This window comes from Panthera tigris, chromosome C1 (genome assembly GCF_018350195.1).
Source record: "Panthera tigris isolate Pti1 chromosome C1, P.tigris_Pti1_mat1.1, whole genome shotgun sequence".
NCBI classification, from domain to species: domain Eukaryota; kingdom Metazoa; phylum Chordata; class Mammalia; order Carnivora; family Felidae; genus Panthera; species Panthera tigris.
The window spans coordinates 191638735-191652141 of NC_056667.1; the positions used below are offsets into that span (position 1 = coordinate 191638735).

The 13407-nt window shown below is 37.9% G+C and overlaps 1 protein-coding gene across 25 annotated transcripts in view; it reads right to left on the reverse strand.

Annotated features, from left to right (window-relative positions):
* The window catches only part of PLEKHM3 (pleckstrin homology domain containing M3), a 195500-nt gene that overhangs the window by 74572 nt on the left and 107521 nt on the right, over nucleotides 1-13407 (reverse strand). For 22 of the 25 annotated variants that reach the window (XR_006220911.1, XR_006220909.1, XR_006220908.1 and 19 more), the window contains one exon: nucleotides 4555-4618. Coding sequence is in view for 20 of the 25 variants with exons in the window: in XM_007089934.3 (XP_007089996.1) it covers nucleotides 4555-4618 (64 nt within the window). In the remaining 5 variants the exon portion in view is untranslated. Of the gene's footprint in view, nucleotides 1-598; nucleotides 1700-4554; nucleotides 4619-13407 lie in introns of those variants that run through there. The other 3 variants (XR_006220910.1, XM_042995206.1, XM_042995214.1) reach the window with 3 other exon arrangements.

The following is a 13407-nucleotide window of genomic DNA, read 5'->3' on the forward strand; positions in this document are numbered from 1 at the left end:
GTCACGTACTTTACAGGGAAAGGGGAGAGCTACTGCAGAAAGCTAATGCATTGAGAGTTATGGTATTGTTCCTGCTGATTCCTTGGGGCTTATCTTTTTATCATATCCCTATCTTAATTTAGCCTTTCCATGGATTTGTGAAAATGCTGGACAGACAGAAAATAACAAGACACAAATTATTTTCTACTTCCCCCTCTTGAAGTATCAAAGCAGGAGAAAGCTTTTAAAAAGCAGTGCCTCAGTTTCCCCCATTCAAAACATGCCTCAGTACTTGTTCATTCATTGATATATGCTTAGTCCTTGTCTGCCAAATCCTTTATAAGGAACTGCTCTGTCATTTGAAAAAACAAAGCAAACACTGCAATCACACCTCCTGAAAGAAAGCTTCTGCTTATGATTCTATTTGGATCAGTCAGTGAAGCATCTGACTCTTGACTTCAGCTCAGGTCATGATCTCATGGTTGCTGGGATCAAGCCCCGTGTTGGGCTCTGTGCTGATAGTGTGGAGGCTGCTTGAGATATTCTCTCTCTCTCTCTCTCTCTCTCTCTCTCTCTCTCTCTCTCTTCCTCCTCCTCCACCGGTCGCATGCATACCTGCTCTCCCTCCCCCTCTCTCAAAATAAACATTAAAAACAATCAACAATATATTATGTTAGACTTATATTCAAAGAACATGGATTGAATAAGTTTCTCTAACAGTATCTACTATCCTGGAGAGAAATTCACCTGAAATTCTAGACTTAAGAAATGATGGGCTCCAGTCAGTGCCCCTCTGAGTTCCTAGGTTTTGGAGAGCCTCCGCCCCTGTCTTTTGCTGTCCTTGGACCTGCTACAAGGCAGGAGGAGTACTTGGTCCCATCTTCTGTGTTGCATGTTATAATGCTGCCAACTGATTATAGTCACGTAATGACTGTGTTGTTCAATTACTACCTTTATGAGGTGCTAGTAAAACCCAGTGAGCAACTTAATCACTGGTGAAATAAACAGACAACTGGGGACTCGGTACCAGTATGAGCTATAACCTTTGCCGATAATTGGCACTCATTGGCCAGCAAGCAGGCAACTACAGCTCCCAGAACAAGTGCAGGGAGCCTCTTCCGCTAAGCAGGGTTGATCTGTGCGGTTCGTCTCCTCACACCCAAGTGTACAGATGTAAAGAAGAATGTGTGTAAAGGAGGCCACTAAGTTTAGAAAATGAGAAGCGGGGAGCAATTGGTCTTGAATGTAACATCAGAAGCATTCAGGTAGCTTGAAATCTCCAGCCATATTGTTGAACTGAGTCTGTCTCCTCAACTTTGGGATTGTTACTTATATAAATGAAAACAGAGATATGAGAAGGAAGCAAATTTTTTGAACCAGAATTCTTCGAGCACCTTTATCTTAGGTATTACTAGTGTTTTGTGTACTTGTTATTTTAAGATTATAGACGCTTAAATCGTAAGTCCCCCTTTACCATGTTTCTTAAATTCTTACCTTGTTTGATTTTTGGTGATGTCCACACCATCACCAAATTCTTACCTTGTTTGATTTTTGGTTGATGTTCACATTTTGTTTTTTAAATAAGAGCTAATGGGAAAAACCGAATTCACTGAGGAGCAATCTGTGGAGAGCAGTCTATGCCTTTAGGAAGGATATTTATGTTATTGTCATTCAAGGTGTCTAAGTCTTCAGTTACTTCCTGTAGCGTACCTTCTACCCCCTGCAAAATTTATAAACTGAAGTTCATTTTTCTGTAGTTATTTGATGTGCTAGATCTGCTTTTATAGAAACCTTTATTTTAGGAGTGCAGAGGGAAATGAAATGGGGGGGGGGGGAAATAACTTTAAAACTCCTAAAGCTGACGTGAAACGGGATGACCGTGCAGCCACACACAGGACAGAAGGGGACAGGACAGCACAGGGCTGGCAGCTCCATTAGTTAGGCTGGACTGCCTGCTGTCACTCACACTCTGTCACAGACCAATAGTGCATTTTTTTCTCCTCTTGTGCTCCCTTCTCTTACGTATTTTCAAGAACAGTCCGGATTCAGAAAACACGCCTGAAACTGAGAAACTAAGAGAAAATGGGGTGGAGGTGCCCTTCAGTACTGATAGCCTAGATGCGGACAGATCAAAAGCTAAATTCAATTTAAACCACCTCAGGCAGAAAAAGTAATTGAATTAAACTTCCTCTAAATATGATAAGTCTGAGGATCTTAAAACCAGGCACAAAGAACCAGGTTAGAGTGAGCTGTTGTGTATTAAATGGATGCACAGAGCTCTAGCCATCCCCCCAACCCGGGGAGTTTGATGAGCTGCTGATTGCCTCTATCGCTTTACTACTGAGGCTGAAAACTGATTAAGCTGCTTATGGGGCTCCAGGGGCTAATGGTCCAGCCCACCAGGAATACAGTTGTCACTGACTTAAGTGAGCTGCGTGGCATATGTGGTTTGATTATACAAGGGGGCGGTGCGGGGGGAGTCTGCAAGGCATAGGGAAGCTTTAAATAGCAGGCTTTATCATGCCAAATGGATACACTACTCTGATACCCCAAAATGAAAATGGAATTGTTCTGATTCCTTCTCTTCATCTGGTAACCATTTTTGAAAGGCTTCCTCAGGGGTGCCTGGGTGGCTCAGTCAGCTAAGCCTCCGACTCTTGATTTCAGCTTAGGTCTTGAGATGGAGCCCCACGTCAGGCTCTGCACTGAGAGTGGGGCTTGCTTGGGATTCTCTCTCCCTCTCTCTCTGCCCCTTCCCTGTCTGCATGGGCATGCACTCTCTCTCTCTCTTTCTCAAAATAAGCTTTAAAAAAAAAAAAAAAAGGCTTCCTCAAAAACTACTCACCCATTCTATTTTAAACCACCCTTACAAGACTATGTCCATGCCTTTAAACATACTTCTCAAATGGGTTCTCAGATACTATGATCAAGTGAAGTTCTAGAAAATAGATAAGTGTATAATAGATATTTTAATCAATTCTTCTCCTTGAACACCACTGGGCAATTGTAATATACCTTTTCCTACCCCAACCAGCAGATCATTGCCGCTCGATTAGGTAGTAAAGGGTATACAGGACTGAAGAATAGAACAAGCTGATATGTGCAAACAGGTTAAACTTGATGTACACATGGAAATTAAAACATTCCTATTCTCTCAGATCGTTCCAACTAAATGCTCTAAAACTACTACCATTTAAAATAACTTTCCTCCCTCAGACTGTACAAAGAAAACACCAAAGTTTGAAGTTAAAAAAAAAAAAAACACTCTAAAGTCTTGTAAAATGACTGAAGGATCTGAACAGTTTTTAAGCGGACCTTATTTCTGTGGGCGAAACCAGCAGAGGACAACGATGATAAACAAAAGAACAGAATCAGAACAATTTGAGATGCTTAGGAAGTTGTTACAATTATCTTTTTAATTGACTCTTGAAAGAATAGATAGATATATGGAAAGCTTTTAGCGTCTAAAAGCTTCTTAGGCAGTGAGTTGTTGATTTAAATGATTAACCAAAGCTTAACATATTCAGGACTTTGGGTTGAACAGAAAAAATACTGGTTTTCATCTTGGTTGCTAACCTGGTCAATCATTAAAAGGACGAGCACTAATAAAAGTTTTAAAAGACGATTTTGACTCTTATATGATTTCTTATGTTTTATTAAACTTTAAGGTCCTCCTTTAAGTGACTTAAGCACAAGTCAAAGAGTTTCATACAATCATTGCCTTTCAGATGTTCTTTCTTTGTATAATTTTTTATTGAGATATAATTCACATACCATAAACTTCACTCTTCCAAAGTGGGTTTTAGTACATTCACAAAGTTGTGCAACCATCACCATTATCATTCCAGAACACCTTGGTCAGCCTCAAAGGAAACCCCAGGCCATCACTAGTCATTCCCTAGTTCTCCCCAGGTGCTGATAACCACTCATCTGTCTACTTTCTGTCTGTGGATTTGCCTATTTTGGACATTTCATTTAAACAGAATCATACATATATATTCTTTTCTGTCTGGCTCCTTTCAGCATGATGTTTTCAAGATTCACCTATGTTGTAGCATGTATGTTGCTCCTTTTCGTGGCCAAATAATATTCCATTGTGTGGATATATAGCATTTTGTTTATCTGTTCACCAGCTGATGAACATTGGGTTACTTCTATTCTTTGGTATTATGAACAATGCTGCTCTGAACACTGGTATACAAGTTTTACATGGACATAAGTTTTCAATTCTCTTGGGTATATTCTAGGAGTGGAACTAACTGCTGGTTCATATTGTAACTTGGTTTAACTTTTTGAGACCACCAAACTGTCTCCCAAAGTGGCTGTACCAACCAGTTCACATTCCCACCAACAATGTACGAGAGCTCTGGTCCCTACATATCCTTGCCAACATTTCTTATTGTCCTGTAATATTTTTTATAGTAAATTTTTTTTCTCATTCTGAGTAGAAACTGATTATCAGGGCTTATGAAGAAACTACCCCAATGATGGCAGAATTCAGTACCTATACCATAATCAACAAAGACACTTTCCCAATGAGAAAAGAGCAATGAAATGGCCCTTATGAGTGCTTACCTGCTGCAGATCAGCGAGGGAATACAGGTGGATCTGTTGAAGGAGGTATTCTCTGGGGAAAATTCTGAAAACAAGGACAGAAAGACAAATGAATTGTGTTGACTGCCACAAAACACACTTTTCCTGATAAGTTTCAAAGTCTCATTCAAGATCCCTTTCCTCTACCTTCTTCCCTTTGCACCAACACTCCTCCTCCCAACAGTCTCTGAGGAAACTGTAACAATACCCACACTTTTTCTTTCTAACAGATACTAAGATGGAAGTAAAAGTTTGGTCTTTGATTTCTTTCTTTTTTTTTTTAATTCCTTAATGAGTTTATTTCAGGACAAAAAGAAGTAATGCTCTGTTTTTTTTTTTTTTTTTAATTGAAGTGTAGCTGACATACAATATTCTATTAGTTTCAGGTATTTAACAAAGTGATTGAATAGTTATATACATTATGAAGTGATCATCGTGATAAATCTAACTACCATCTATCACCATACAAAGTTGTTATGTATTAGTAACTACATTTCCTGTGCTGTACATTGCACCACTGTGTCTTATTTTATAACTAGAAGTTTGTACCTTTTAATCCCCTTCCCATCTATCATCCTTTACCCCACCCCCTCCCCTCTGACAACCACCATATTATTCCCTGTGTCTTTGAGTCTGTTTCTGTTTTGTGTGCTTTTTTTTAGTTTCCACATATAAGTGAAATCATACAGCATTGGTCTTTCTCTGTCCTATTTCACTTAGCATTATACCTTCTAGGTCCATCCATGTTTTTGCAAATGGGTAAGTTTCATTCTTTTTCATGGCTGGGTAATATTCCATTGTATGTAGATATTACCTCCTCTTAATCCATTCATCTACTGATGGACATTTAGGTTGCTTCCCTATCTTGGCTGTTAAAAATAATATTGCAATGAATGTAAGAGTGCATATTCTTTTCAAATAAATTTTTTCTGTGGATAAATACCCAGAAGTAGAATTGCTGGATCATATGTTTTAGTTTTAGTTTTAATTTTTTGAGGAACCTCATACTGTTTTCCATGGTGACTGCAGCAAATTACATTCCTATCAATAGTACACAAAGGTTCCCTTTTCTCCATATTTTCACCAACATATGTTACTTGTCTTTTTTATCCTAGCCATTCTGACAGATGTGAGGTGATGTCTCATGGTGGTCTTGATTTACATTTCCCTGATGATTAGTGATGTTGAGCATCTTTTCATGTGTCTGTTGGCCATCTGTATGTCATCTTTGGAGAAATGTCTTCAGATTCTTTGCCTATTTTTTAATTGATTTGTTTTTATGATATTGAATTGAGTTCTTTATATATTTTGGATATTAATCCCTTATCAGTTATGTAATTTGCATATCTCTTTTCCCATTCAGTAGGTTACCTTTTTGTTGATGGTTTTCTTCACTGTGCAAAAGTTTTTTAGTTTTATGTAGTCCCATTTGATTTTTTTGTTTGTTTTTGCTTTTGCTTTTGTTGCCTTTGCCTGAGGAGACAGATCCAAAAAAAATAACGTTAAGATCAATGTCCAAGAACCTATTACCTATGTTTTCTTCTAGGAGTTTCGTGGTTTCAGGCCTTACATTTAAGTCTTTACTCCATTTTGAGTTTATTTTGTATATGATTTAAAAAAAATGGTCCAGTTTTCCCAACATCATTTATTGAGGAGATTGTCTTTTCCCCATTGTATGTTCTTGTTTCCTTTGTTGAACATTAATTGAACATCTAAGCATGGGTTCATTTCTGGATTTTCTCTTCTGTTCCATTAATTAATGCATTTGTTTTTGTGCCACTGCCATTGTATTTTCATTATGATAGCTTTGTAGTATAGCTGGAGATCAGGGCTTTGTTCTTTCTGAAGATTGCTTTGGCTACGCAGGGTCTTTGTAGCTGTGTACAAATTTTAGGATTACCTGTTCTAGTTTTGTGAAAAATGGCATAAGTATTTTCATAGGGATTCCACTGAATCTGCAGACTGTAGGTCAGATTTGGATGTATGGGCATTTTAACAATATTATTTGTTCCAGTCCATGGTATGTCTTCCCATTTATTTGTATTAGCTTCAATTTCTTTCATTGGTGTCTTACCATTTTCAGTGTACAGGTGTTTCATTTCCTCAATTAAAGTTATTCCTAGGTATTTTTTTCTTGATGCAACTGTAAATGATATTGTTTTCATAATTTCTTTCTGATAGTTATTAGTGTATAGAATTGCAAAAGATTTCTGTATATTAATTTTGTTTCCTGCAACAGTACTGAATTCATTTATTCTAATCATTTTTTAGTGGAGTCTTTACGGTTTTCTATACATAGTGTCATGTTATTTGCAAATAGTCACAGTTTTACTTCTCTTTTCCAATTTGGATGCCTTTTTTTTCTTGATTGTTATAGCTAGGACTTCCAATACTATGTTGAATAAAAGTGGTAAGATTGAGGGGCACCTGTGGGGCTCAGTTGGTTGAGCATCCAACTCTTGATATTGGCTTGGGTCATGGTATTACAGTTGTGGGATCAAGCCCCACATCAGGCTCTGTGCTATGTGCAGCCTTCTTAGGATTCTCTCTCTGCCCCACCCCCCCCAAAAGTAAACAATAAACATAAAGAATTTATTTTAATTAACTAATTAATTAATATAATTTATTGTCAAATTGGCTAACATACAGTGTATACAGTGTGCTCTTGGTTTTGGGGGTAGATTCTCATGATTCATCGCTTACATATAACACCCAGTGCTCATCCCAACAAGTGTCCTCCTCAATTCCCATCACCCCTTTCCCCCTCTAATGCCCCCGCCCAAATCAACCCTCAGTTTGTTCTCTGTATTTTAGAGTTTCTTAAGGTTTGCCTCCCTCCCTCCCTCTCTGTTTTGTAACTATTTTTTCCCCTTCCCTTCCCCTAGGGTCTTCTGTTAAGTTTCTCAAGTTCCACATTTGAGTGAAAACATGATATCTGTCTTTCTCTGACTGACTTATTTAACTTAACATAGTACCCTCCAGTTTAATGCACATTGATGAAAATGGCAGGATTTCATTCTTTCTCACTGCCAAGTAGTATTCCATTGTATGTATAAACCACATCTTCTTTATCCATTCATCAGCTGATGGGACATTTAGGCTCTTTCCATAATTTAGCTATTTTTGAAAGTACTGCTATAAACATTGGGGTACCTGTGCCCCTATGAATCAGCACTCCTGTATCCCTTGGATAAATTCCTGGTAGTGCTATTGCTGCATCGTAGGGTAGTTCTATTTTTAATTTTTTGAGGAACCTCCACACTGTTTTCCAGAGTGGCAACACCAGTTTGCATTCCCACCAACAGTGCAGGAGGGTTCTCATTTCTCCACATCCTCACCAGCATCTGTTGTTTTCTACGTTGTTAATTTTAGCCACTCTGACTGGTTTGAGGTGGTATCTCAATGTGGTTTTGATTTGTATTTCCCTGATGATGAGTGATGTTGAGCATGTTTTCATGTGTTGGTTGGCCATCTGGATGTCTTCTTTGGAGAAGTGTCTATTCATGTCTTCTGCCCATTTCTTCACTGGATTATTTGTTTCTTGAGTGTTGAGTTTGGTAAGGTCTTTATAGATTTTGGATACTAGCCCCTTATCCGATATGTCATTTGCAAATATCTTTTCCCATTCCATCAGTTGCCTTTTAATTTTGTTGATTGTTTCCTTTGCATTGCAGAAGGTTTTTATCTTGATGAGGTCCCAGTAGTTCATTTTTGCTTTTATTTCCCTTGCCTTTGGAGACGTGTTGAGCAAGAAATTGCTGTGGCTGAGGTCAAAGAGGTTGTTGCCTGTTTTCTCCTCTAAGGTTTTGATGGTTTCCTGTCTCACATTTAGGTCTTTCATCCATTTTGAGTTTATTTTTGTGTATGGTGTAAGAAAGTGGTCCAGTTTCATTCTTCTGCATGTTACTGTCTAGTTTTCCCAGCACCATTTGCTAAAGAGACGGTCTTTTTTCCATTGGATACTCTTTCCTGCTTTGTCAAAGATTAGTTGGCCATACATTTGTGGGTCCAATTTTGGGTTCTCTATTCTATTCCATTGGTCTATGTGTCCGTTTTTGTGCCAATACCATACTGTCTTGATGATTACAGCTTTGTAGTAGAGGCTAAAGTCTGGGATTGTGATGCTTCCTGCTTTGGCTTTCTTTTTCAGCATAACTTTGGCTATTTGGGGTCTTTTGTGGTTCCATACAAATTTTAGGATTGTTCTAGCTCTGAGAAGAATGCCTGTGCAATTTTGATTGGGATTGTACTGAATGTATAAATTGCTTTGGGTAGTACTGACATTTTAATAATATTCTTCTAATCCATGAGTATGAAATGTTTTTCTATTTCTTTGTGTCTTCTTCAATTTCCTTCATACGTTTTCTATAGTTTTCAGCATACAGATCTTTTACCTCTTTGGTTAGGTTTATTCCTAGGTATTTTATGGTACTTGGTGCAATTGTAAATGGGATCAATTCCTTGATATCTCCGTTGCTTCATTATTGGTGTATAGAAATGCAACCGATTCCTGTACACTGATTTTATATCCTGCGACTTTGCTGAATTCATGTATCAGTTCTAGCAGCTTTTTGGTGGGATCTTTTGGGTTTTCCATGTAGAGTATCATGTCATCTGTGACAAGTTAAAGTTTGGCTGCTTTGCCAATTTGGATGCCTTTTATTACATTTTGTTGTCTGATTGCTGAGGCTAGGACTTCCAACACTATGTTAAACAACAGTGGTGAGGTGAGAGTGCACATCCTTGTCGTGTCCCTGATCTCAGGGGGAAAGCTCTCAATTTTTCCCCATTGAGGATATTAGCTGTGGGCTTTTCATATATGGCTTTTATGATGTTAAGGTAGGTTCCTTCTGTTCGGACTTTCTTGAGGGTTTTTATTAAGAAAGGATGCTGTAGGGGCGCCTGGGTGGCTCAGTTGGTTAAGCGGCCGACTTCAGCTCAGGTCACGATCTCGCGGTCCGTGAGTTCGAGCCCCGTATCGGGCTCTGGGCTGATGGCTCAGAGCCTGGAGCCTGTTTCAGATTCTGTGTCTCCCTCTCTCTGACCCTCCCCTGTTCATGCTCTGTCTCTCTCTGTCTCAAAAATAAATAAACGTTAAAAAAAAATTTTTTTTAAAAAGAAAGGATGCTGTATTTTGTCAAATGGTTTTTCTGAATCTATTGACAGGATCATATGGTTCTTATCCTTCCTTTTACTAATGCGATGTATCACATTGATTTGTGAATACTGAAACAGCCCTGCAGCCCAAGAATGAATCCCACTTGATCATGGTGAATAATTCTTTTAATACGCTGTTGAATTCAATTTGCTAGTATCTTGTTGAGATTTTCTGCATCCATGTTAATCAGGGATATTGGCCTGTAATTCTCCTTTTTTTTGTGGGGTCTCTGTCTGGTTTGGGAATCAAGGTAATGCTGGCTTCATAGAATGAGTCCAGAAGCTTTCCTTCCATTTCTATTTTTTGGAACAGCTTAAGAAGGATAAATGTTAACTCTGCTTTAAGTCTGGTAGAATTACTCTGGGAAGCCATCTGGCCCAGGACTCTATTTGTTGGAAGATTTTTGAAAACTGATTCAATTTCTTCTAGACTAGTTATGGGTCTATTCAAGTTTTCTATTTCTTCCCATTTGAGTTTTGGTAGTGTGTGGATATCTAGGAATTTGTCCATTTCTTCCAGATTGTCCACTTTGTTAGCATACATTTTTTCATAGTATTCTCTGGTAATTGTTTGTATTTCTGTGGTGTTGGTTGTGATCTCTCTTTCATTCTTGTTTTATATATTTGGGTCCTCTCTTTTTTTCTTTTTGTGAAGTCTGACTAGGGGGTTATCAATTTTGTTTATTTTTTCAAAAAACCAGCTCTTAGTTTCATTGATCTGTTTAATGTTTTGTTGTTGTTGTTGTTTTTTGGGTTTTTTTTTTGGGGGGGGGGGATTCTACATTGTTTATTTCTGCTATAGTCTTTATTATTTCTCTTTTTCCGCTGGCCTTGGGGTTTCTTTGCTGTTTTGCTTCTAGTTCCTTTAGGTGTGCTGTCAGATTTTGTATTGGCGATTTTTCTTGTTTCTTGAGATAGGCCTGGATTGCAATGTATTTTCCTCTTAGGACTTCTTTTGCTGCATGCCAAAGGGTTTGGACTGTTGTGTTTTCATTTTCATTTGTTTCCATATATTTTTAAATTTCTTCTTTAATTGCCTGGTTGACCCGTTCATTCTTTAGCAGGGTGTTCTTTAACCTCCATGCATTTGGAGGTTTTCCAAACTTTTTCTCATGGTTGATTTCAAGTTTCATAGCATTGTGATCTTAAGGGTGCATGGTAGGATCTCGATTCTTTTTGATTTATTGAGAGCTGTTTTGTGACCCAGTATGTAATCTATTCTGGAGAATGCTCCATGTGCACTCAAGAAGAATGTGTATTCTGCTTTTGGATGAAAAGTTCTGAATATATCTTTCCAGTCCATCTAGTCCAGTGTATCATTCAAGGTCACTGTTTCTTTATTGATTTTCTGCCTAGATGATCTGTCCATTGTTGTAAGTGGAGTATTAAAGTCACCTGTTGTTACTGCATTCTTATCAATAAGATTGTTTATGTTTGTGATTAATTGATTTATATATACAGGTGTTCTCAAATTGGGTGCATAAACATTTATAATTGTTAGCTCTTCTTGATGGATAGACCCTGTAATTATTATATAATGCCCTTCTTCATCTCTTGTTACAGCCTTTAGTTTAAAGTCTAGTTTGTCTGATATAAGTATGGCTACTCCAGCTTTCTCTTGACTTCCAGTAGCATGATAGATGGTTCCCCATCCCCTCACTTGCAATCTGAAGGTGTCCTCAGGTCTAAAATGAGTCTCTTATAGACAGCATGTAGATGAATCTTGTTTTGTATCTATTCTGATACCCTATGTCTTTTGTTTGGAGCATTTAGTCCATTTACATTCAGCATTATTGAAAGATATGGATTTAGTGTCATTGTGTTATCTGTAGATTTCATGCTTGTGGTGAGGTTTCTGGACCTCTGCAGTCTTTACAGCATTCTACTCACAGACTCCCCCTTAAGATCTCTTGCAGGGTTGGTTTAGTGGTCACGAACTCCTTCAGTTTTTGTTTGTCTTGGAAAGCCTTTATCTCTCCTATTCTGAATGACAACCTTGCGGGGTAAAGGATTCTTGGCTGCATAATTTTCCTATTCAGCACATTGAATATTTCCTGCCACTCCTTTCTGGCCTGCCAAGTTTCAGTGGACAGGTCTGCTACTACCCTTATGTGTCTACTCTTATAGGTTAAGGCCTGTTTGTCCCTAGCTGCTTTCAGAATTCTCTCTTTATCTTTGTATTTTGCCAGTGTCACTGTAATATGTTGTGGAGACCTATTCTTGTTACATCTGAAGGGAGTTCTCTATGCCTCCTGGATTTGCATGTCTGCTTCCTTCCCCACATTGAGGAAGTCCTCAGCTATAATTTGTTCAAGTAAACCTTCTGCCCCTTTCTCTCTCTCTCTTCTTCTTCTGGAACTCCTATGATACAGATATTATTATGTTTCATTAAATCACTTAGTTCTCTAATTCTCCCCTCATGGTCTATATTTTTTTTAATCTTTTTCTCAGCTTTATCATTTTCCATAATTTGAATAAAAGGCTTAAGAGTGAGGGGTGCCTGGGTAGCTCAATTGGTTGAACTTCCAACTCTTGATATTGGCTTGGGTCATGGTCTTGCAGTTGTGGGATCAAGCCCTGTGTCAGGCTCTGTGCTAGTGTGCAGCCTACTTGGGATTCTTTCTCTCTTTCTGCCCCTCCCCCCATCAAAAGTAGACAAAGTAAACATTAAAAAATTTTTTAAAAAAGTGGTGAGAGTGGGCATCTTTGTCTTGTGTCTGATCTTAAAGGAAAAGCTTTTAGCTTTTCACCATTGAGTATGATGTTATTTGTGGGTTTGTCATATATTGCTTTTATCATGTTGAGGTATGTTCCTTCTAGACTCACTTTGTTGAGTTTTTATCATAAGTGGATGTTGAATTTTGTCATGCTTTTTCTGCATCTATTGAGATAATTATATAATTTTTATCCCTCTGTTTATGTGGCTTATCATGTGGATTATCTGTGTACTTTTGGATATTGAAACTTCCTTGAATCCCTGGAACAAATCCCACTTGATCACTGCCTATTATCCTTTCAATATATTACTGAATTTGGTTTGCTAATATTTTGTTGAAGATACTTGTACGTATGTTCATCAGTGATACTGGCCTGTAATTTTCTTTTCTTCCTTTTTCTTTTTCTTTTCTTTTTCTTTTCTCTTTCTTCTTTCTTTCTTTCTTTCTTTCTTTCTTTCTTTCTTTCTTTCTTTCTTTCTTTCTTGACTGTCTTTGTCTGGTTTTGGTATTAGGGTAATGCTGGCCTCATAGAATGTGTTTGGAAGTATTCTTTCTCTTCTATTTTTTTTTTTTTTTTTTTTTGGCAATAGTTTGAGAAGGATAGGTGTTAACTCTTTTTTAATGTTTAGTAGAATTCACCTATGAAGCCATCTGGTACTGGACTTTTATTTGCTGGAAATTTTTGATTACTGATTCAATTTCAGTATTTATAATTTGTCTGTTCAGATCTTGCATTTCTTCTTCATTCAGTCTTAGAAGATTGGGCATTTCTTGGAATTTATCCTGACCTTTGACTCTAATGCAATCCACGGTGGGTTAGAACATCAGGTTTCTTGCACTAGCTGTGTCTCTCACAGGTTGTGTCATCTCAGGCAAATCCTAAAACCCACCTAGCTCCAGCTTCCTCGATGTTTAATAAAGACTACTGAACATGATGTCTTTAAATATCTTTCCAGTTCTA